Raw genomic sequence first — 26733 nt, forward strand, 5'->3', positions numbered from 1 at the left:
TTTCAACAATAGTCTGAATTTATATTTTTTTAATATTCTAATTTTAAATAATATACTTTTAGGATGATGACATACATATAGGCAACAACACTAATATTTGTAATTCTTGAGTCATGACAATTTGGCCTTCAACTATCGAAATGCGGATCATAGGTATGTTTAATGCAATTATCAGTAATATATCGCATTATTCTTAAACGATAGATTGTGTGTCCTATCGAGGCCGGTTTTAAAGTGATCAGGCCTTAGAACAAAGATAAATGTATAGGGCTTTCTTTTTTTAAATTTAATTTTGATTTTTTTTTGTTTAGAAAATCAATTTCCAATCCTTTTTTATTAGAATATAAAATGTAGGATACATATACTTATATAATTTTTTACCAGGGCCCTCTTTTATAATGATTTTTTGTTAAATTTTATATACGGCCATATATTTTTTTAAATTAGAAAATACATTTATTAATATTTAAACGATAATTTGATCATTTTTATGGAGATTTGATTTCTTGACTTATAAACGGGAGTCCCTATTTTTATAATCAGGTGCGGCGGATTGGGTAAGTATCCCCAACGCCTCTTTTAAAACGGGGCCTATAATATGGCTGAGCATGATTAATAGAAACATAATGTTTATAAGATGATTTGAGTTGCTTACTCATGATCTTTCCCAATTATGAATTGCTTCGAAAGCATATCCTTACGTCATTATGTGCCCCTCCATAACAAGTCATCCATGATTACCCCCAAGAGAGAACTATAGAGAAAAACGACCAGAAACAAACATAAATGAACAATAAGCACTCTAAATAGTCGTACAATTATTATCTTCAATACATCGTTAAATAAGCGTAAAGCTAAGTGATTCATACACTGCTCTCTCTCTACTACAATAATTATATGTATGCATGTACGAATATATATATTCCATTCATGTCTTCTTCATTTTATAGTGCTCAATGAAAAAATAAGAAAAATATATCTGCATCGATGAATTAACAACTTTATATTATATCATATTATTATTTCACCAGTAGAAGAATAAAATACATAAAAGAAGGGGGGAGGAATTCTTTCCTTACACTTAGTAAGAATACGTTAAGTTCTAGGTACTGTCTACTAATGTGCATATAATCCCTAGACTATGTTTTCATCATTACAAATAATTGTGACTTATTTAGCTTCTCAAAAAAATAAGAAGAAATTGATCAATGATTGGCACTTTTATCAATTTTTTCTAATAAAGAAAAATTAAACATACATATGAATATAAATACTACATACATAGATATATATTGGGCTCTTCTCTCTGTTAACCAGCCAATACCTCTCATTCCTATTCTTCGTCTATAGAAGAAAAGAGAAGAAGGAACAACCACCACCTCTCCAACAACCATTGCTGTCTTTCTCTTTCTATCTCTCTCTCCAACTTCTCTTCCTTCCATTTTATTTTTTCCTTTTCTTTCCTCCCTCCCTCCCTCCCTCTCTCTCTCTGTCTCTTCTCTATTCTCTCGAGAAGAGAGCAAGGAAGGGGGATAATAGAAGAAGAAGCGTGCAGACGGATTTTCACAATTTTTTAATATTTTTTTTCTCTTTTAGTCTGTAATCAACCTTTCTAGGGTTGTGTCTAATTTATTTAACTGTTGAGCCTCGTCCACATCTTACCTACTATAAGAAGGACTTTTGAATTTATTCCTCCATGATAATGATGTAAAATTATTTGGACGTTGTTCTTAATAATACATCCCTTTCACTTGATATTCAATACACATTGTTATAGTAGCTCTCTAGAAGGAGTGAAGTCGTGTTATCTGGTGTTGCTTGTTTGTGAAGGAGGACCTTGATTTGAAGAGGGATTCTCTTCTTCTTCAAGATTATCTTTCCTTTTTGGAGGGGATTAATAAGTAAGGAAGGAATGATGGGTTTTGTATATAGAATATAGATAGATTTATTTTTACCCACACATTTTTTGCTTGACAATTTTTTTTTGTTATTACATATTGTTGTTATACTAGTAATTTCTACAAAATATCGAAATTTTTTTTTTGCTTTCACCATTGAGTCTTTCCTTTTCTTTTCTTCTTCTTTTTTTTACTTTGGTACTGCTGCTTCGTTTTTTTCTTCTTCTCAATACATTTTTTCTTAATTCAAAAAAAAAAAAAAAAATATATGCGAAAAAGAGAAAGAAGAATTTATTTCATATATATATATATATATTTTTATTATTTGCAAAAAGGATGATTTGAAAAGAGAGAGAAAGGAAGAAAACCCTGCAAAATTATTAATAAATTAATCTTAATTATTCCACATATAAATGTATTATCCCTCTATTTGCAGGAGACTTTTATATTGATCAAGAGCATCATCATCCACATCCCTTTTCATTGCTGAATAATAATTAACCCATATATGAAATGAACATTGATATTAATGTAATTATTGATGAGGATCCAGGTCGCCTCTTCTCTTCTTCTTTATTAAAATAACTTCAACAAGGATGTTAGTGATGGAGAAGAGCCAGTCTCAAAGAGTCCATACTACTACATCTTGTTCTTCCCCTGCTCCATCTTCTCCTCCTCAGGGAAGAAGGAGGATTCGACTCAGCATTGGTGATGGTGTTGTTGTTGTAGATAGAGAAATCTAGACATGAAACGGGGATTGGACTATAAATCTCATGCGTCGGAAGTTTTCGGACGTTTTGAATGTTATTTAAAAATTTATTTATCAGGTAAGAGAAGAGCTAATATAGGTGGAAGGATCTCTTTTGACAAAATGCCCTCATGAATTTGATTTTTTTGATATAATATGTATGTAGTAATAATAATCATTTCTCTTCGCCCCCCTCCCTCCCCCCTATTTCAGTAGTTTATATTTTGACAAAGTCAATATTTGCATAGGCGGAATAAGACGAAAATAACAATAATATGTACATTTTTTTCAATTTTTTATATATAATTTTTTTTTATATTTTCAAGGACAGAGTTGATTGACAGAGGGAGAAAAAAAAGTTATTTATTTTGTCGAAAAAATATTTATTTATATATTGCTACAGCATACATATGTTCGGATTCATGTTAGTCGTCTATTTAAGTAGCGGTACAAACAAATCCCTGCTGAAAGAACCTTTTAACTCCTTGTCTTAATTTTTGAAATAGCAACAACAGGAGCTAGAGGGAAGTAACCAACCAAATATTTAACTAGTGAAAACTCACGCAAAGTTAAGAGAGGGGGTTAGGAGAGGGGAGGGAAGATATAGGGAAACATAAATCCTCCTACTGTGTGTAAATGTCATTTAAAAATAACGAAATTAATGTCCACATACATATTTTATTTTCCTCTTTCCTTCCTTCAATCCCTCTCACACTCACTTACTCCCTACCAGCTCTTTCCCTAAAAAAACAAAGCAGAAGCCATCATTCATTAAATGGAATTAAACATTGATAAAGAACAGAAAAAAAAGCTGATTAATATACATATATAAGTAACAGAACAAGCGCATATTCTGTGAGTAGTCTGTTGTTTTATCTGGTCATTAAAAGTGGTTATTTTAATGTTGTTGTTTTTAAGGGTTGTGGAACCCTTAACTGTGGAATTAATAGTACTATATACCAATAATTAATATATGAGTACATAGTAAGAGCAACAATACTCCTACACTACACAACACAACCATGCTATGACTCTTTTCATGGTTAAAAACATTTGTATTTTATTAGTTTTTTACTCTTCATTCATAAGGTGACATACGAAAAAAGAAGAAGGAAAAAAAGTATCACTTTTTAAAGCTTTCTAAAAAAATTCTCTTTGGAGAGCTTCCCTCTGACTTCTTTATATATATATATATATATTAAGCTAAATATTGTATAAATAAATCATTTTCAAATATTATTTAAAAATTAACTCGATCTGATAGCAAACATACTTGGATTTAATAACATACATGTATATTATTTCTAAATGTACCACATATTGAACTATGTAAACATATATTATTTTATTTTATTGTTGTTGTATAAAGGATGGAAGAAGTGTTTAGATAGATTTAAACAAGACAATAATATATTCAATAAGTGCACTATTCTTCGCAAAAGTGTGGCAGGAGAGGTGGAGGAATTCAGAGGGTTAATTAATTATTTGGGACATAACAACTTTCTTCTTCTCTTCTCAACGTTTTGCATATTGAAAGGAGTCTTGAGGAGCTGATGCCATCGGTCCAGGAGGAGGAGGATCGGTGGGGGGACCGGGGTGAGGATTGTGAACAAGGTTTAGGAGGAGAAGTGCTTGATCTTCTCTCTTCTCAATGGGTCCCGTTCAAAAGAAGAAGACAGACAATGTGGCTGACCAGGGTCCAACATCCCTTTTTTTATTTACTCCCTCAAGTCCAGTTAGAAGACTCACAAATTGGTTTGTCAATTCTCCCGTTTTTGAATGGACCATCATCATTACTATCATTGCCAACTGTGTCGTCATGTCCCTTGATGACAAATTACCTGTACATGATAAAACCGTTCTCTCTCTTCAAATGGTAAATATTTAAATTAGATCATTTAATTTTATGTGTATAATGAATCACTCAAATTCTCCTATGTACATTATAGGAAGACTTGGAGCCCATTTTTATGATCATATTTACAATTGAGATGTGCACAAAGATCCTGGCACTTGGCTTCATTCTCCACAAAAATAGCTATATGAGAAATCTCTGGAATATCATGGACTTCATTGTTGTCGTGTCTGGCTTTCTTCCTCTCATTTTACCAGCTGGATTGGAAGGAAGCATTAACTTAAATACTTTACGAACATTTCGTGTTCTTCGTCCACTCAAATTAGTCTCTGGTGTTCCAAGTAAGTCCAGAATAACCAATTATCAGTCATTCAATCTCTCTTTCATTACTGTTAATATTTATAGGCTTGCAAGTTGTGATGAGCTCCATTGGTAAAGCCATTGGACCCCTAGTCAACATTGCACTCCTTTTGTTATTCGCTGTTATCATTTTCGCCATTGTGGGACTTGAGTTCTATGCTGGAGCACTAAACACGACTTGCTACTCATTAGATGACTTAAGTGAGTCATCTATAAAAACTCTTATCCATTTAATATATATCTTTTCATTTCAGATACAATTGTGACTGAGGGGGAAGGAGGTGCCCCTTGCTTTCCAGGACAAGAGAAAAAGGCTCCTATGGGTAGTTACACATGTAATATTCAAAAATCAGTTTGTTTAGAAAAATGGGAAGGGCCAAACTCAGGAATCACATCATTTGATAACATCGGACTTGCAATGTTAACTGTCTTTCAATGTGTTAGTATGGAGGGTTGGACTCCAATTCTGTATTGGGTAAGTTATGTATTATTATGAATCTGTGTTACCACGGTAGCAATATTTTTGTAGCGGGACCGGTACCAAAATAGGTATCATTATTTTCATACTATCAATACATTTTTAAATTAAAATATTAAAAAAATGCTCACTTACAAGGGTAACTGCAGGATTTTTTTTGGGAGGGATTAGGATGGGCTAGTTTAATTTTTTTCTTCCTTGTTTGTAAAGAACAATTTTGTTTGGGGTATGGTGGATAAATTTTTGTGGTTACGTCATCAGTGGACTATTTTTATGGCATGGCAAGTACCGGTGTTATTACCGTTTTAAATGCCTCAGTACCCCAGTGGTCATAAAGGACCGGTATACCAAGCTACAATATTATAGATACATACATAATCATATTTTATTTTATTAATTTTGATATCCATTCTCAGACAAACGACGCAATTGGTAGTGCCTATAACTGGATATTTTTCATTCCCCTAATCGTTGTTGGATCGTTTTTTATGTTAAATCTTGTACTTGGTGTGCTTAGTGGGTAAGAATATTATTTATTTTATACTTTTCATTTCTTCTCTTTATTTTTCATTTTTAGTTGTTCGATTTTATTATTATTGACGTAGTAGAACCATGCATATGTATATACATAAATACACGCATTTGAAACAAAATAAAGATAGCTTTGACATGTTATTGATGTGAAAAAAACATTCAAAATGGAAAAAATGTTTTTTTGCCAAAAGAAAATAAGCAATGATCAAAATATAATATTTAAACAAAATAAACCTACATAATAGGTTAGTCTCTAGGGATCCTGTATTCTCGGAATTTCTTGGGGTTTGTACACCATAGTTGAAATTTCCAGTAAATTCCTGTATTTAATTATAAGTCACCACCAAAATTAACTTGTTCACCACTTACTATTTAATTTTTTTTTGTGTGTGTGGATGGGATCGGGTTACCAAATTCAAAAAATCTGCTCCTGCAGCCTTCATAAAACAACTCGTGCTCTATTAGTGATAATGATAAAAACATAGAAAATGAGAATTGAGAATGTCAGGCTTAAAAATTTTATTTTCTTCTTGACTAACTGGATCCTGATATTTCCCAGTATCCTGCTCAAAGACGATATCCCGGGAAAGTACTAAAAACTCTAATACATACAATATATTATATATGTCAATAGCATTTTTATTTAAATATTTCAATTCCTTGTCTTCTTTTATTACTATAAATATTATGAATATTCATTTTATCTATGTATGCTTCATAAATACATATATTCATCCATGTTCAAAAGAATAAGAAAGAGAAAGCAAAAGACGTTGATTATTATATCAGAAGAGTAATTCCTTTTTAACTGTAGTAAATGTCATGCCTTAACAACATGCCAAATAACTTGGGAACCTGGGGATCTTTTTTAAACTAACGTATCTCATTAGTAAATAATTTTTTAATACTGTAAAATTTAAGTACATATTTCTTTTCTTAGTCTATGAAGAAATAATAAATTCCAAGCTAGTCTTACCTATCATATATTTTCTATTCTCATTTTCTTAATTATGACAAAAATAGTCCGCGATTGATATTTTTAGAGTCTGCAGTCCCGCTTTTTGGAATTAAAGTTACATTAGTCGAAACATTTCAGTGTTTTGTTGGGTATCCTTTATGCTCATTTGCAAAGCATACATCTTTAAAACATTAAGCCGAGTAATTATTTCTTCAATATGTATTTAAAATTCGATTTAATTAAGCTTATATTATAAAATAATTATAAGCTGGAATGCTCTCAGGTGTAAAACTCCGATAAATTCCGGGATCCCCGGGAGAGAAATCCTTGTGTACAAATAGCATGTAGCAAATGTAGGTATGTATAATAATATGTTCATGTATATAGTATATAAATGACAAATCCCTCTGGACCATCCTGCAAACTTCAGGCTCATTATTATTTTAGAAGGATTTGATTGCTTAGTTATATTATTATTGCGGATCATACAAGTACCGATTTGTTCTATACTTTCTATACATAGTAGGGATCCATGGTCAGGTCGAGACTAGGATTGGATTTTTGTGGGTTTAAAAGTCGTGAAGAATCATCGTAATTTTTTTTGGGATAACCCTTCTTTATCATATTCCAAAATTATCTCTGCTAAAAAAAAGAGTTACACATAACAAAAAAATTAAAAAAAAAAAATCATTTTCCCCCATATTTTTTTAAGTGGGACCGATTTTTTTTTAGACTGAATTTTACTACCATACCGGTCCAGACCGAAGTTGGAAGAAATGAGTATAAATCATAATAGTTTCAGACCAATCTAAGATGTCCAGAACGAAGTTGAACCAAATTAGTTTAAACTATAACGGTCTCAGACACATCTAAGATGTCCAGAACGAAACCCGACACTAATAAATATGTACACAATATATATCATGTACATACGTCTATATAAAAGTCAAATCCCTGTGGACCCTCTTACAACTTCAGGCTCATTATTATTTTAAAATGATTTAGCTGCTTAGTTATGCTGTATCATTAAGGAAGTGATGAGTTATTCTCTCTATATCTTCTTTAGTAGCTTAGTACCGTTACAGCAGGACTGGGATTAGGGGGTTTTCCCCTCTCAAAACAATACTTCTACTCTCCTCAACTTACATATAAGTTAAAACATAGGCTTTGTATTCAAATTTCTGGTTTGAGTTGAGATACCCGTGAATGTTAACTATAACGTAGAATCTTCATTTGATTTATGAGAAAGTTGATTTGGTTCTTATAAGACACTTCAAGTTAAATCTATCAATTTCAAAATTCTTCATTGTGACGATGAATTTTCGCTACTTTAAACGCAATTGGCAGGGATTCTAATGGATTAATCAGAATAGATAATTTGACAACAATTTATAGTAGACTATAAAATATGTAATCCAGATTCAATTTTAAGTTACACAATTTATTCTTGATTTTGTGCTGATCGACCACATATATATATGTCCTCAACTTGATGAATAGGCTTATCAGTTATTATTATCAATAATTTTACTTAATTTTTATATAATTTGAGCAGTTTCAATTCAATTCCCAGTCAACTTACTATTCATAGTCATTACCGAATCATATGGGTTTTGCATAAACAAAAGTAGTGTATCTCAAATCACTAATTAGCTGCGAAGATTTATGATCTGCTAGTAATTATTACACATTCTGTCAAAAAAGTACCTGGAATTGTTAATTTAAATTACCCTCGTTGAAGGGATTTAAAAAAACCTATCTAGGTTGGCAGCACTGTCTTCATTATGATGCCAAGTTTTAGCGTGATCCGTTGGCCAGTTTACTTGCAACAGTCGGATAAGTTAGTCTACCTCACTAGTGCTCCACGATTTTTATATTGAACAAAAAAATCATCAGTTCGTACCATTCTGAGTTAAAATTTGGGTATGAGACCCGTCGCTGTACGGCTTGTTCTGCAAAAACAGTATCGTCAGCAAGTCTCTTCGAACATGCTTGATCATGCAAATTCCAACCCAATGTTCATGGAACGTATCATAACTGATGATGAGACGTGGGTCTCAATGTATGATATACAAACAAGCCAACAATCATCAGAATAGAGGGAGAAAAAATTCATTGTAAAAATTGTGGAGTACATAAGTATTTTTATGTGGAACTGGATCAATACGGATTTTTTATAGACTGAAATTTTTACTATTATAATTTTTTCTTTAATTGGTGAGATGGAGCTGCGTTGATTCAGTATATTTATAGATGACATATTTGTAAACGAAAAAAGAGCACGAGGAGAAGGTGGGACGTATGGTACTTCTGAATCAAGATCCTTGTTACTATCAGCTGCCTGTTATATGACTTGGGGGGAGGGGGAGAAAAATTGAATTACTTTTATTAAGGGGATAACCTTCTTTTTTTAAAAAGCATTAGTACAAGGAAAATATTGTAATTTCATTTTATAACGCATTGTTAAAACAATTTACAACAAAGATAGGCAATCATTCCAACTTCAGATGGAGAAGTATCACATAAGGGTGGAGATTATTTTTTAAATTTTAGAAATGTTGAGTTGCGAGGCATGTAAATTTTTCCTTTTATAAATTTTTTAAGGTTTTAAAAAATATTCAGAGGTAGATCAACGACTTCGAAGTTTTGAAATTATGTTACAACAAACCTTATAATCCAAGAAATTTAGCTAAATAAATTTGCTATTGAAAATACCTTATAGTTTTTTCACTAATATTTTGTGCAAATTGGACAAAAAGAGTACAGACTACCATGACATGCATTTTTTTTTTTTTTTTTTTGCTGTATGTGCCTATCTGATCCTCGTTAAAAGAAATTTTTATCAATGTTAACAATTTATCTGTCCCAAATTATTAACAATTGTTAATTTATTACTCAAAATAGAAAAATCAGATTAAGTTAGGATAAATGTTACTTTTTTCGAATAAAAAGACTTTATCCGATAAATCCATTTAATAATTTGTATTTGGGTATATAGAAATAGTCATTGGAAAGATGTTGAACTTTTTCTGACCTTTACTTAATCCAAAAGTCTTAATAGCCTCATTTTAATTAATAAGTAAAGTAATTAAACCTTATTTTATTTTAAACTGAGTTAAAATTTCTGAGTAATGCTATTTAGGTCAAATTTTTCATAACAGAAAATAAGTTATCAAATTCAATGGCATGTGCTTGGACAAAAAAAATTCAAATACGGACGGGACTACTAGATCTTGTATTCTTCTTCAGAAAAAAAACATACTAGGAAAAAACCTTTTACTTCTCATATGTAGACACTATATTATGGAATTAATCATAAGCACAGAATTTGTGGCATATTTTGGACCTACGTCTTCTCCTGATGTTCAAAAGATTTCAAGAAAAATGGCCAATAATTTTCTTATACATATTTCTTTTTTGCTCTCAATAACCTTGTCACTTGTTAAAAGCTACCTCGTAGTCATCTGAGATGATGATGTGCTCATCTTATTTAACTTAATCTTGACAATATTGCTATCAATGGAGATCTCGAGCAGGGGGTTGTTCTTAGGCATTGAAGAACAAGAAGAAGTCCGGCGACACCAGGTTAGGTGATTAAGAGGTAGACAAATCAATTTGATCAGCGTTAACGGAATATATTTGCCAGTTGGTTTCATATCTTTATATAAAGATGTCGTTATAGTTACGGAACCCTTACAATTTTATCATATAACTACTCCACTTAGTCTTCAGAAGTTGGGACCAATGACCCCATAGTCCCAATAGTTCCAGCACCACTTAATCGGACATGGTAGTGATGAACTTCTTAGGTTTTTTTTGCAGTGTGATTGCTGCAATTGTTAGAGTTGTTTGAAATGTGAACTAGAACACGTGCGATACTTTTTGTTGTTCCAATCTGAACAGTGTTGCTTTTTTTCTAAATCTGTAATCATTGTTATTTCATTCTTGAAGAGATAACATATAAATATAAAGTACTCACTAGGGCGTTTGCTCATGAATGACGTAGAGTAAGACAAAGCATTTGTAAGAGAGTTATAGTAAGTAGAACTATGTAATTAATTGTTTAAAGTGTGTACCATATGTATCTAACTACCTTCTTATAAACTTTAAAAAAAAACAAACAGAAAATCAACATGGTAAACCTGACAATTTAAATAATTTTTTGGAGGAGAAAAGCTTAACTGTAAGGAGTTACGAAAGGAAAGGAGTAAACATAAAACGCATTTTGTTTCTAGCAAGGATATATACAGAAATTACTCCTTTGCAGATCATTTATTTTACTCCAATTACAACAAGTTCTTATACAGATAACTACAGTTGTAAAAAATATTGCCTTAGACGAGCGTGATTCTTTTGTAGTTGGAACCTGAACAGGGTTTTTATTTTCTAATGGTTTTATCATTATTCTTTCATTCTTGAATGGGGGAACATCTAAGGACAAAGTGGGATAGCTCATGGATAATGGAAAGTAACACTGAGAATTGATTTGGGGAGGTAAAATTGTAAGTCCTCATTGAACTCGGAGTAGAATTGAGGATCAACATCGTAGTAATTCCTGCCTATACTCTTGCTAATCTAAAGAAAGAGCTGTCATTATTATTTAATTGATGAGGAGAGATCATCTAAATATAAAGTAATCGCTAGTGCATGTGCTCATGAAAAGTGGAGAGCAACACTAAGGATTTCTTGGGGAGTTAAGAGCAGTGATGCTAATCCCTATAATTTTAGGGATGTTAGAAAAATAAACCGAAAAACAACATGACAATTTGAAGAATATTTTGAAGGAGAGGAGCTTAGGTGCCATAACGTTTCATTAAATCAGCTACAATCAGCCTTGACAAGGGAGGAGGGGGAGAAGGCAATAAACAAGGACATTGCCAAAAATAACGTTGAAATCGATCCTCAATTCTACTATAAGACCAAAAAGGACTTATGGTTATATTTCCGCAACTAATCTTTAGAGTTGTTCACCCCTCAGGAAATATATGATAATGAATGCAGCTTAAGAAAATAAAATTAACTCTTTAGTTTGCCAACTCAAAAAAAAAAAAGAACCCGATCTTCATCAATAATTATAATTTTTCAGTGTTACTCCGTTATCCATGAGCACACACACTCTTGCTTACTCTTTCTAAATTATATTTATATGTTTTCTCTCCTCAAGAATATTAAAAATAATAATAACAGCTTAAAAAAGATAAAAATAAGGACAGAGGCAATTAAATCATATTAATTCATTAGAAAGGAATACCTTAATGATATCCCAACGCATGGAGTTTTTCTTTTTTTAAGGACTACTAAGTGGACTAGTGTTGTGTCAGTCCTTATTTAGGACAGAAGACTGCAGTCCCGTCCAGTTCAGTCCTGCATATCCGTTCTAAAAACTTATAAAGTTCAGTCCTTGATGACGTCACTCAACCATTAGTGTGGATTTAAAAATTGTCTAAATCATCGTGAGTATAAATCAAAAATAAAAGTAAATCTTTGCAACTTGGATAAGCAACATGCCTGCTATTTATGAAAATTACAAGGATATGAAAGAAAAACTAGAGTTCGTATATTTATTTAGTTCAGAATAAAAAGTTAATTATTCTTTAGAATATTCATTCTATGATTTCCTTAAAAATCTTGCTTTATCTTGATGCATCATCAGAGTCTCAGATATTGATGAATCAATTAATATATTTTTAACTAATGAAAAAAGTGGTAATGGTGGAGTGTTTCATACCATTGAGTTAGAAATGTGTTTAGTATATATTCTATAAAAAAAATTCTAGTCAAGGCCTGGGACCATGCTATAATCTGGAGTGTCTCTTTCTTGGACATAAGTCTGATTATGGGACTACACGGACCTATGGGTTTTAGCTAATGAGTAATTACTAATGATAAATATACACATACATATATATTTTTTGATGCGGTGAATTCTCCCTCATCAATATTGTGTTCTTAAGAAATACTAACATTATATATGTATTATGTACATTGTACTATTACTACTGCTAAGACTATTACTACAGTAGCATACCGCTTGTAACTTATATATATGTATCTTTTGTCGAGATAAAATACAAGATAGGGATGGAGAGAGGGAGGTTTGTGTGGTGAATTGTTAATGAATGAATAAAAGAGAGGGAGTCAGATATCAAAAAGAAGACTTTACCATTTTTTATTTATACATATATTTTGTATATTCAAGTACATTGTCTATCACCCTCTTAAACTCCTGTTCAAAATTCATTTATTATTATTATCAGAGAATTTGCCAAAGAAAAGGACCGTGTGGAAAGTCGAGCAGGGTTCTTGCTATTAAAAGAAGAGCAAAAACTTGAAAGAGAAATGAATGGATATATGAATTGGATCTGTAAAGCAGGTAAATATGTCTGCCTTCTTTTATACATATCTATATATGTATAAACATATACATTGTACATATGTATGTGAATGAATGCAAAGTTTTGTATACTATATATTTGAATTTAATTATTTACTTTTTGTAATCAATTTATAGAAGACCTTGTTTTGGCTGAAGAAAGAACGAGTGAGTATGATAAGAAAAGAATCGTTGAGGCACGAAGAAAAGCAGCTGAAGGGAAGAGGAAACAAAAGACTGAAGAAGAGGAGTTAGCAGGTGCAACAAGCGAATTTTGGGCTCGTATTCGAAGAGCTCGGATTTGCATTCGTCGAATGTGCAAGCAACAATGGTGGTTTTGGTTAGTCATCATACTTGTCTTCCTGAATACCTGCACCGTGGCAGTGGAGCATTATAATCAACCTCAATGGCTCACTATATTTCTCTGTATGTGACACTTGCTGTTTATTTATTTATAATCATGTTCTGAATGCCTTTCTTATTTTTAAATTTATTTTCAGACTATGCAGAATTTTTGTTTCTTGGTGCTTTTGTTTTTGAGATGTGTATCCGTCTATACGCTCTTGGCCCTTTTATCTACTTCAGCTCAGCTTTTAATCGATTTGATTGTGTCGTCATTACTGGATCTATCTTTGAAGTGCTCTGGGTTAATCTTCAACCAAGAGCTGGCTCCTTTGGTTTGTCTGGTCTAAGAGCTCTTAGATTACTTCGTGTTTTTAAAGTTACCAAATACTGGTCACCATTGCGTAACCTTGTGATAGCTTTGATGAATGCATTGTCCTCTATTATGTCTCTTCTCTTTCTCCTCTTTTTGTTCATCTTCATATTTGCTCTCCTGGGTATGCAACTCTTTGGAGGATCCTTCAACTTCCCTGATGAAACTCCTACTTCCAATTTTAATACCATTATTAATGCTCTACTAACAGTCTTTCAAGTTTTGACAGAAGAAGATTGGAACAATGTCATGTACACAGCCATTGTGTCACAGGGCGGTCGCCATAACGGCGGTATTATTTATAGTATATACTTTGTGATGTTGACTCTACTTGGAAACTATTGTTTGTTGAATGTGTTTTTGGCCATTGCTTGTGACTCCCTAGATCAGGCGGCAGAGCTTACAGCGGCTGAAGAGGCTGAAAAAGAACGTCAAGAGGAAGAACAAGAAAGACAGAGATTAAGGGAACAACAAGAATTAAAGGCGATTGGAGCGGATGGCCAACTTGGTGATGAACTAAGAGGGGACGAAGAGGAAGGAGGAGAGCCTCCATTACCTGATATGGACGATGAAGATCAAGTACGGCCAATTCTTCCTTATTCTTCTTTATTTATTTTGACTTCCACGAATCCCTTTCGAGTTGGACTTCATTGGTTCGTGACGAAACCCTTTTTTGACGGGTTTATTATGATTGTGATATTGTTGAGTAGCGCCTCTTTAGCTGCAGAAGATCCTGTTGAGGAGCATCATCCACGTAATTTGTTACTTCAGTATTTCGACTACGTTTTCACCGCTATTTTTGCCATAGAGTGCCTATTAAAAGTAAGTTATTAAAGTATAGATAGGATTCATTCAATCTTACTTATGTATTTTCAGATTCTAGATCTCGGAGCCTGTGCTCATCCTGGATCATACCTTCGAGATATTTGGAATGTGTTGGATAGTCTTGTCGTTTCTTGCGCCTTAATATCTTTTTACTTTCAGTAAGTACATAGTCGTTTTCTCACTTCCCTTTCTAATACTGATTTTCTAACAATTTCCTTTAATTTAATTTCAGGGGGACGCCTATGGGTCAAAAATTAAAATCAGTCAAGTTACTTCGAGTACTGCGTCCTTTGAAAATGGTGAATCGAGTTCCGGCCCTGAAAGCTGTTTTCGATTGTGTCGTTACTTCCCTTAAAAATGTGTTCAATATCCTCATTGTTTATATGTTGTTTTTGCTCATTTTTGCCATGGTTGGAGTGCAGCTCTTTAATGGGAAATTTTTTTATTGTTCCGATGCTTCCAAAGGCAATGCTGAAGAATGCCAGTAATAATAATAATCTATCAATTATGCTTATATTTATATAAATATGCTTACCCCTAGGGGAGAGTATTTTGTATTTGGAGAGCATGGGGAAACATCTCCAACAGTGGAAAGACGTGTATGGGATATAAAGGCTTTTAATTACGACAATTGTGGAGCTGCCATTATCACACTCTTTGCCGTCCAGACTTCCGAAGGGTGGGTAGATGTACTTCAAAACTCCATGTCCTCCACTTTTGAAGATGAAGGACCTTTTCCTTGGTTCTCCACTGAAATGGCCATCTTCTATATTGTATACTTTGTTGTGTTTCCTTTCTTCTTCGTAAATATTTTTGTGGCTCTTGTTATTGTTACATTTAATGAACTTGGAGAAGCAGAGTTAACTGATGATATCGATAAAAACCAGGTAAGACTTTTTTAAGAACCTTTTTTCATGAATGCGCGTACACACTACACCTCTCTCTACCTATCTCAACGAGTCTCATTAAATAACTAAATTATTTTTTGTTAAACATATTTAGAAATCCTGCATTGATTTCGTTATTATGGCTAAACCCATGGAGGTATACATCCCAGAGGAAACATCAGGATGTCTATATCAAATTTGGAGACTAGTTACCTCTCCTCCATTTGAAAATTTCATAATGTTGCTCATTGTTCTCAATACTGTTCTACTCATGATGAAAGTAAGTTCATAATGAATGGCTCGATTAGTTGCACCTATTAGACTTAAATTTAAGTTAGTTTAAATGTAGTTACGTCATGTGTAGTTTCTAGTTTTACTAGAATCAAGGCCTCATAACAGTGTCATAATTAAATTGTAAAAGGGTTGGCAAATGCAAGATTGTGATAAATGTTGCGATAAAGTTAAGTTTCAGGAAATAACTAAACAGAACAGTTACTTCTACTTTGATCAGTATTATTGTTTATCAACTAGCCGGAGTACTTGGAATATGTAGGAGTCGATGAGCTTTGCTTCATTTATATGGATATGTACTCCTCTTTTCTTTTTTAATATGACACGGTGAGTTTTAGCTACACATGCTCATTTCTACATTGTTATTTCTTAGATACCGCAGTTCCAAGATAATAATTGCATACTCAAAAATGAGTCAACCACAGACAAACTTTGTTTTGTCAATGTAGATTACACGTTGTTTACAGAAGGAAACAGATAGCAATTTGGGGCGTGCTCATTTATCTTAATAAAATTAGCAACACTGAACATAAGCATACGTAAACATAAAACAGAACCATTGGAGATACCTATCTCCCTTATCTCCCCCCCCCCCTCCAAGGCTGCACGTTTTATATTTCAGTTATTTATATGTACATAAAAGTTTTTAATCCAAATTTAAATCCAGTTGGTGCAACGGGGCCATACTAGTCTCATTAAGTTTGACTCTTCATCTTACTGAGTATGATAATGTTCACACTAACAATTAATTCATACCATTCATTCAGTATCATGGAGCGCCCCTTCACTATACGGATATTCTCTCGGACTGTAATCTTGTATTTACAACTCTCTTCACTGTTGAGTGTGTCATGAAGCTATCCTCTTTTGGTTACAAGGTAAGACCACTTTTTTTTGTTAAATATTGTACAATGCATATTATAAAGTAAGGAGACTCTAAGGAAAGAGGCTATTATACAGTTAAAATAGAAATGAAACAAAAAAAATATGCTTAAATTATGTTCACCCCTTCTTTTAAAATATAAAACAATCACATGGGATGGTACAACAGACAAAAAATTACATAGAGATGACAAAAGGATTTCTATTGGCTATTTGGCAAAGTAAGGCTGTCATAGATTTTAAATCGTTAGTCCCGAGAAATTAACATGAGCAGGGGCATAAAAGTGTATTATAATTTCAACGTCGACTAAAAGATAAATGTATTTTATCAATGAATTTTATTATAAATTCGTTAACTTTATATTACAATATAGGAGTCAGTCAGAGTTGGATATCCTTTCCCTAGTTGGAATTGCGGACTATTATATCAATTAAGTTTCTAACCTATAAACATACTATTAAAAAAAAATATACCCTTAGTGTCAGCTGAAGTATTTTCTCAATCATTCGTGTATCTTGTAGCATCTGTCTACATTGTACACATTTTGAATGCATTAATAGCACTTTAATAGAGTACAAGGAGAATAAAATTGTAATTTTTCTCCACGAAAATCCCATCTCTAACAGCAAAAACGTAGGTGAAGGGAGGAAAGAGTGAGCAATTCCCTCTCTCCCCTAATTTTTATAGGGCAAATAAAGCAATATATGGGGAAGTAATATGGTACATTTAGACAACATTTGACCTTTCGTATATGTAAGAGTATAAAATGTATTCTATGTATATATATAAAAAAGGTCATTAATCAATTTCTTTCCCCCCACCAAAAAAAAAAGTAATAAAATTTTTAAAAAATGCTAATACCAAATTATCGGGTATTATTTGTTAAATAAAAAATAATAATTATTATTATTATCTTCTTCCCCGCCGGCCATAAATAAAAATTATGACCCAAGGCAAAATATGAACTTTGTACAGTATACAATTTTAACCCTTTCAGAATTTGGGGCGATTGCTTCCACCCCATTCATATGTTCGTCACCTCTTTCCTTAAAGTATCTTTTGTATGAAGAAAGGCTTTCGTTTTGAATAAATGATTGCGTCATAATAAATATTAAATGTCAATTATTTGTAGGGTGTGTCCACCTACATATATAATAATAATACTGATATTAACAAATCCGTACGTAGCCTTGAAAATGTAAACATAATCATAGATTTATAACTATTCAAGTACCTGTGATGAACCATTCTATTTTCGTTTCTTTCTTTTTATTCCCTTTTCTTCTTTTTCTTTCTCTAGGTAAGCAAAATGAATTATGGGTTGCTCTTATAATTGCCCAATCCTACCCATCATACACACATATATCTGAAGAAGTAGTATTACACATCGTGTGAAGCTCTTCTCTTCATGTTCCCCCTCTTTTTTTCTCTCTCTCTCTCTCTTTTACATTCACTTTCTCTCTCTCTCTCTCTTTCTTTCTCAGTTATTATTACTCATTCTAAATATAAAATTTACATATATGTGTACAGTATGTCAACATAAAGGCAATCTTGAACAAAAAGGAACAATTTATTTGTTTGACTTCATAAATATCATTCATTAAACGCCCCATTATAACACTCAATTCTGGGACTCATATTCTCATTTCTGGAATGGTTGAGATACCCAAGAATAATTATACTATAGTTTAAAGCCTTCATTCATTGGAAAAACAAAACTTAATTGGATCCCGTTATTGAATGCTTTTTCTAAATATAACTGCAGCGCCTCGAAATGATTTATCAAAATAATGTATTAATAAAAGCATAAGATAAATTATCCAAGCTTGCTTTTGTGTTGACGGGGCACACATATATGTACATATTTAAATACAACCCAATGCACAAATAAATATATAGGTATTAAGTATTTAAATATGTAAAACATCATTATATATATATCTAAATAAAGAGATGAATAAAAAAGCCTATATAATGATTATTCAATCATTTCTTTATTTATGTACGTTTACACACTCTCATTTTGTTCAACTAATTTATTGTTTATCTTCTTATTTTCTTTTAAAAACAAAAAAAACCACCTTTTATAACAAAAAAAAATTCTATTTAATTAATTAATATAATTATTATTATTTTAATACTATTTATTAAATAACGTTATATACATAATTTCTACTGCGACAGTTGAGACAACAAGAAAGTTGGAACGGGTAAGACAGTCTTCAACTTTTTTAATAACTCCCCTTCCCTTCTTCTTCTCCTACTTCTTCTTCTCTCCTTCCTCCAACACTCATACCTAACCATCGTCATTATCCAATCTTCTTCATCCTCTTGCATGAAACTGCATGAGAAGGAGAAAGGTGAACAAAGGAAAGAGAGGGGCACAGAGATACATGATCCACCATTCTTCCTTTTCATTCTTCTCACTCATTGTTGCAAGTTGCAATTTATTTATTCGTAGGCATATTAGTATTATGTCCTAATCTATACACTCAACCTCTTCAAAATAAACATTTATCATCAAAGATATGTAAATGGATATTATTACCATTTTACAACTAATTCTAAACATGGAACTCTGAATACCTGGAATAAAGAAGGGACTTTTTCTATTCCCAAATGAGTTATTTTTTTCTTTTATTTTTACACAATTAGGGCCTTATTTAATTCTAACATTTTTTAAATGTCAAATTACACATTTAACGAGATATTAGTTTTTTGACATTTTTATTCATTACAAATTTTAACCTTAACAAAGAATTACCAAGAAAAAATCTATCTATCTAATAATGCACTAAGAACTGTAGGTGTATAAAGTATAAATAAAACAGAGGATCTCTCACTCAAGTAGGGAAAAAAGAAAACTAAATTATGTCGATAGACGTCCATGTATCTAGAATTCCATTGTCGTCTAAAATAACTAAAAATACCAATGACATACTTTGATATTAGCTATCCTTGTATCAAGAGTCATGTTGCTTTTATATGGTCGATTTTCAAAAACTCAGAAGTTATTTAAAACTTTCCCAAGTATAACTACCTTATTCAAGAAAGTTATATTAGCTTTCAATTGGTATCACTTTCAATGCTATAGCATTAAGCTCTGGGTAGCTACACACAATGAAATCAAGGACATAATATCTCAAATTTTGCAGGGTTTTGAAAAAATTCAATAATAAAGTTACATAGCTCTTGAGGTAGGCATAGCTAAAGTTCAACATCAAAGTCACTTGCATATATTTAGTAACTGTATGTAGACTTTAAAGAATGGGAATAGCATGAATTTTCTTAATTTTAACGTAAAAAGTCAAATTTATATTGTAGGTCACCATTACATAAATACTTATAATAAGAATGGTTGTAATCTACTTTTTTCTCGAATTTCGATAATGCCTAATGCAGAAAATAAGCAATGCAAAATTTTATTGGTCTACGTTGTGATCATTAAATTGCACATCTTGCGGTCAAAGTTTGAAAAGAGGCAAAAGTTCTTTATTTTCCTTTAAATAAAGACTACAATAAAACATTATTATTTATTTCGTTTTTAATTATTGTGATAGACATTTTTCTTATCTAAAAAAAAAAAATTAAGTTTTTCCTTATAAAGCCATCGTATGGAACAAAAAGAGACGAGAACATTAATAAATTTTGATGATTTGCATATAGGGTTCATTTCTTTTCTTTTTAGAGCCTCAGAAATGAAAGACTAAAATATTTTCTCAAAAATTACTTGGGGTATTCTTTTTTTTTGCTCCATAGGAGGACTTTAGAAAATAACTTTATAGATCCAGAAAATGTCTATCAAATTCATTTTAGACAAAGGAAGGAATAATGCTTTATTCTAATCTTTACCGAATAAATACAGAATCTTTGCCTTTTTCCAAACTTTGACCGCGAGAAGGGAGATCTAAAGATGACATCGTAGAACAATGACTTCTCGCATAAGTTTTTGGCTACCACTTGTCACTTTTCCATACTAGCCGTAATCGAAGATAAAAAGAATGTTGAAAAACAAACTGCCCTATTTAATATGAATTAAAATGGTTTGTAAATTTGATTTTTTCTTCGAAATTGTGGGGCGGGGGTTACATAAATATAGTCCATTAATTATCTTCGTGGTAAATAATAAAGCTATATTGATCTATGTTTAGAGATTGAGTATCCCTCTTGAAGCTTCTAAATTTCACAATTTTTTGAAAAAATAACATTATTTTCTCAAAATAGTCCATATAGGTCAAACTCAAGCAGATAATAATTAATAACAATTTTATCCAAATAGACCATTTTTCAAAAGTTAAGTTAAAGTTTTCCCCTAAAACGATTATTTCTCTTAAAAAAATGACAAATAAGTATAGATTTGTTCTACGATGTACGGATATTTTTTTTTTCTTTTATTTTTTTCTGCTTTATAAAATATAACATTATTTTTTCTTTTTTATGAAAAACGTTTTTCAAAGTGAAAAAGTGTATATTATTCCATAAAGTATATTTTTTTTACTAAAATGTATAGTACCAAGTACTTCTTCTTGTCCAATAGGAGTAGTACATAGCATAGTTATGGATGATAAACAGACATGAGGCAATAATTATATTGGTTTTATGTATATATTAAAAAAAAAAAAAAAAAAAAAAAAGATATGCTACACTATTTCACTTTCAAAAAAGGTTTTTCAAAGCAGGTCCAGATCAGATGGTAATCATAGAGCACATAAACATACTTAATTTGTCATAAAAAATCTTATAAATTTTTTGTAAGATTGTGTATTTATCTAAAATAGTTATAAATTGGTCTATTTTGACAAAAAGTGACTTTATTTTAAAACTTTAAAGGCTAAACCCAACATATAATCATTGATCAACATGGTTGTAACTATGTATTCCTTCATTTTTTATCAGAAGGAAAATTTTTGGACTATGTTCCCTCCCTTCACATTTCGAGAATAAAAACGAATTTAAGGACCACTCTAATTTACTTAGTCATATAACAGGTAATAAGCGCATCGGGAAAAAAGTAAAAGTGACGGCAAGAAATGTTGTACATATTATTCTCCTTCCCTCCTTTTTAGAGACAAGTAATCTGTGTTTCTCTTAATAATAAATTGAAAAAAAGGGCTTTCTCTTTTGTTTATCTTGTTTCTTCTCCATATTTTGGTATTTTTCTTCTTGGAGGTAACATTCTGAATTGTAAAGATAAGGCTACTAAGTAACTATTGGATCATCCTCATTTCTATGATAATCTATAGCGTTTTTTGTTTTTTACATTTGGTTCTATGTAAAGCTTTTCCAAGTGACACAAACAATCAAAAAGTAGTTGCTGCTCTCTTTACACCACCCACACAAAAATGCAGTATACATACCCTTATTAAGTATATATAAACTAGAATAACCTTATATTTTGGATCTCCCCTCTCCCCCCCATAAGAGGACACCAATCCGTGTTGGTTCTGAGAGAGGAAGGGGTTCAAATTTTATAATGGATAAATGTAATAATAAGGAGCATCTTAATTTTGGGATTTTCGTGTTTTCTTTTATTTTGGATTTCTTTTTTTTCATCTGATTTAACATACACTATTACATACAAAAAACACAGACAAATCAAGAATTAATATAGTTTTCCATACTGTATGTAAAAAGTGGACATCTCTAGAAAAAAGAGAATGATTAGTCACCCTACCACATATATATTTACAGTATATACACATAAAAAAAATACAAGATCACGAACTCCACTAACTATTATTTTTGTAAAAATGGCTTTAGTTCATCTGTAGGGGAGGATTGACAAAATTGATACATGGTCTCCTCTATAAGAGTCGTTCCATTTCGCCGCTCTACTATAGGGGGTGAGGTTATAATTCGACATTCATTTGTAAAATTATTATAAAGGATTCCTTATACGTCATTTTATTTTCGATTACCCTGTGGAATAGATTGTTCAAAACTTTATCTCAAATGAATCTTCAATATCGATTCAACTTTTCATTCAATTAATTACATAAAGGTGGTTTAAATTATGATATAATTAAATGTGAGATATTCTGGGAAGTATTTCTTATCGGGAATTGATCAAGTGTAGAACCTGGAGGAATTCATCTCGGTAAAATTGGATCCCGGAATAAAAATCCTCATATCTTCATAAAGAAAAAATATTTTAAAGAAGCTTTATGAATAGTATTATGTATATCTTCAAGAAAGCAAAAGGTATCCTAGAAATTGTATTATTTTCCTATTTCAATGAGTAAGAAGGTGAAGGGAAGCCCTGGTTCCTCATTTCCATGTTGTTCAGATCCATCTTTTTTTAATTTTATCCTCCTCTAAACCCCCACCCTGACTATCTATCGTATATTTTGTTGTACGTATGTGCCATGTTACTACTTGTTATAGCATTTCTTACATTAAGCATCATTAAATACCTATTTTTACAGGGGCGTAGGAAAACGCGTTTAAGGCCCTCATGATTCCTACGCCACTGTATTATGATATTCGAAATGTATATACTCTCTCTCTCTGCTTTTATTTTATTATTCTTTTGTCGTAATCTTCGTAATTTGACATGGTGTATCCCTCATGAGTGTAAATTGATCAACTATAGATCTTTTGCTTATCATATTAGACATAAAGGTAAGTTTGAGCCTGTTTGAATTACTGTATGATCACGTGTATATTATTCTTGTTCCTATTGACGTATCTTTATCTTATAATCATAAAGTATGTAAATTTAAGAAACTCCCTGATAAATATCTGTACATACATCTTTATAAAACCTGAAGGTAAGGGCGTGTTCAAGTCCATCATTCTCAAGTTGTAAATGCAAGTAGAATTAACTCAAATCAATCAAAGTATATATATGTATGTACCTATATAAATGTATATTGATATAAATATATTAATTATTGTATACCCATTCTTTTTTAATTTCCTTGTTTCTTTTTTTGTATGTAGGCATATTTCAGCGATGCTTGGAACACTTTTGATTTCATAACGGTCGCTGGTTCGATCGTGGATGCTACAAATATTGTCAACGTGGGCTTTTTGAGGCTATTTCGAGCTGCCAGACTCATCAAACTTCTTCGAAAAAGTGTTAGCATTCGTATTCTTCTATTTACATTCGTCCAGTCCATTAAGGTTTGTGTTTATCAATACATATGTTCTATTAAGTTAACACAAAAACAATTTTGACAATAATAATAAAAAATATGATTTTTTTTTTTTTTTTACATTATACAACATGAGTTGAGATACCCCCAAAAAAATGTTAACTATACATTAGAATCTTAATTTCGCCCTTACATGTCATTTTAACCATAGAAGCGATCCATTTCTAATTATTTCATTGTGACGATGATTTTTTTTTTGCTAATTTAAGTACAATTTGCAGCGCTTCCATAATTAAATAAGAATAATTGGCCAACATAAATTGACGATACAAATGACAGCTAATACAGACATCATTTTGAGAACAATCCTTCTAGTTTGTTTTGTGTCGACGGCAGACTTATATGTCCATATAACAAGTTAGGATATATGATGAATTATTTCTTAATTGCAGGCCCTACCCTATGTGATGATGCTCATGGTTATGCTTTTCTTCATTTATGCCATCATTGGAATGCAAATCTTTGGCAACATTGGACTCGATGCCAATACCGCCATTGAACGTCACAACAACTTTCGTCATATTGGCCAAGCCTTCATGATGCTCTTTCGCTGTTCAACTGGGGAAGCATGGCCAGATATCATGATGGCATGTGTTGCAGGTCGTCCTTGTGATTCAAGAGCCCTTCAAGTGAATAAAACAACGGGAGAAATTGTACCTAAAACATGTGGTTCTTCCATGACATACGTTTATTTCATTAGCTTTATATTCCTCTGTTCTTTCATCATGTTGAACATTGTTGTCGCTGTCATTATGGATAGTTTCGACTACCTCACTAGGGACTCTTCCATTCTGGGGTCTCACCATTTAGGAGAGTTTATCACTGTTTGGTGTGAATATGATCCTCTTGGAGAGTAAGTGAATTTAAATTCCTAATAGTTATATGTATCGGTATGAGATTCTTAATCTTACTCCGTGGAGTCCTTCCATTGTATTCCCCAAGTATCTAAATTATTTTTGATAAATACAGAATAATGCATGCAAGAGGGCTGTCACTAGGACTTTTCTGAGGGAGGGGTAGGATTGACGAAACTTGAACAATTTTCACGGAATGTTTTTTTTCTTTTAAAGTGACTTTTTTTTTAGAAAAGACAAATTTTATAATAGGATTGACAATAATTAATAGGATTAATTTCAAATTGTGACGAGGAAAAATCCAAATTTTGACACAAAAAAAATCATTTTTTTAACTAAGAACACTGTTTTTTGACAAATTTGATAAGATTTTAGTCGGGGGAGGTGGTTATCCTTAGTAGTCACGGACCTGCATGTAAACAAATATATTAAGTAACATCATATTAAACAGCACTTGTAGCTGGTTTTGAAAAGTTTATAATGGAGAGGGTTAGCTTCAATTCGAAACATAGGGATTCTAAATAAGACATTTTGTACATTATTGATTGATAATACGTGAGAAATGCAATGTTTGTTGTGAAAGTGATTGGATAGGCGTAAGTCTCACACTAATTGCATGAGATATGACAGTCCTGATGTACCCTTTGCTATTTAGTTTTTTGGTTAGTTCTTTGTAGGTATGTATTAGGGTTTCTCATATCCAAGGATCCCGAGAAACAAATTTTTAAATTACGGGATCATGTTAGTACATAATTAATAAATACTGGGAAATTTAAGTATTTCATTTTTATATTTTTAAGAACAAATAATCCAGTTTTAAACTAGGCTTACGCCATAATATATTCTTGATTGTTATGTTTTTCATTGTATCATTATCTTTAATAGTGGGTTAGTTGTTTTTTAGAGGCCACGGATCTCACGTTTCAGTAGCATGATTTTACTCGTAACAAAAACACTTAAATATTAAATGATGAACATGATAATTTTTGATTAAGCTGGATGTTGCATAATTGTGAAATAAACAAACCGGCCTGCGGAATAACCGTACACTCCTGCACATCACTAGAATCCATATAACTCTTTTTATACAAATATGAGTCACCTAAAATATCACATCTCATATTTTAGCTTCAAAAACACATAAATTATATTCAAAATACGGAACTTATGTGCAGAACAGTAGTTTACAAATCATTTACCTAACACAAAAATAATTTTTGAGTTTAGTGGGTTGATTATTGATACTTTCCAAGTATTAAACGTACATTCTATTATTACAGACTTTTATATATTAACATTATGCATGTGGTATAAAAATTGAGGTAGAGGGGGACGTACAAGGGAGATAATATACTGTTGCCGTGATAAAGTGCTATCATTTGAAACATTTTGGTGATTCGTTTGACATCATTTATTATCCATAGATATACCTAGTGTTATGTTGGTCATAATTTATTCGGTCTACCCCAGTCCAGTCTAAGATCGCTCCTTAAGCACAACATGCCATGATTTGAAAATCATTAATTGTACAAAAAAAAAGAGTAATCTTGAATATTTCGGATTTAAAGAGTTTAGTTTATGTATAATTAAATTAAGCTTTCAAACCTGGTCTAACGCACGCCTGTTTCAAGGGTGTCATATCCATTTTTCAAATTTACAATTGTCAAATGCAACTTCCTTTGCTTGCAGCTACTTTTCTATTATTATTATTATTCATCCTTTGTACTTAAATCTTATTTTTATGCTTGAAAATATAATATAACTGTATGAAATTATATGTGCACATTTAAAAAAATGTATATGTAGGTATTAGGGTTTCTCTCTGAGGATTCCGTTTTCCAAGGAATGACACCTCCGGTAAATTCTCGGGGAAATCCAGCATTTAATTATTTCATTACATAAACTTCATTAATTATA

The 26733-nt window shown here is 31.7% G+C and overlaps 1 protein-coding gene across 2 annotated transcripts in view; it reads left to right on the forward strand.

The window, feature by feature from the left end:
- The first annotated feature begins 1594 nt into the window (after positions 1–1594).
- LOC121124687 (voltage-dependent calcium channel type A subunit alpha-1) overlaps positions 1595–26733 on the forward strand; it is a 38940-nt gene continuing 13801 nt past the window's right edge. For both annotated transcript variants that reach the window (XM_040719869.2, XM_040719874.2), the window contains exons 1-17: positions 1595–1901; positions 2335–2725; positions 4016–4522; positions 4596–4842; positions 4907–5062; positions 5116–5336; positions 5756–5859; positions 13089–13204; positions 13343–13630; positions 13705–14741; positions 14796–14902; positions 14977–15228; positions 15286–15631; positions 15747–15911; positions 16690–16800; positions 23748–23930; positions 24355–24815. In XM_040719869.2, the coding sequence (XP_040575803.1) occupies positions 4298–4522; positions 4596–4842; positions 4907–5062; positions 5116–5336; positions 5756–5859; positions 13089–13204; positions 13343–13630; positions 13705–14741; positions 14796–14902; positions 14977–15228; positions 15286–15631; positions 15747–15911; positions 16690–16800; positions 23748–23930; positions 24355–24815 (4019 nt within the window). In that variant the 5' untranslated portion in view covers positions 1595–1901; positions 2335–2725; positions 4016–4297. The remainder of the gene's footprint in view (positions 1902–2334; positions 2726–4015; positions 4523–4595; positions 4843–4906; positions 5063–5115; positions 5337–5755; positions 5860–13088; positions 13205–13342; positions 13631–13704; positions 14742–14795; positions 14903–14976; positions 15229–15285; positions 15632–15746; positions 15912–16689; positions 16801–23747; positions 23931–24354; positions 24816–26733) is intronic.

This window comes from Lepeophtheirus salmonis, chromosome 1, assembly GCF_016086655.4.
Source record: "Lepeophtheirus salmonis chromosome 1, UVic_Lsal_1.4, whole genome shotgun sequence".
Taxonomy (NCBI): Eukaryota; Metazoa; Arthropoda; class Copepoda; order Siphonostomatoida; family Caligidae; genus Lepeophtheirus; species Lepeophtheirus salmonis.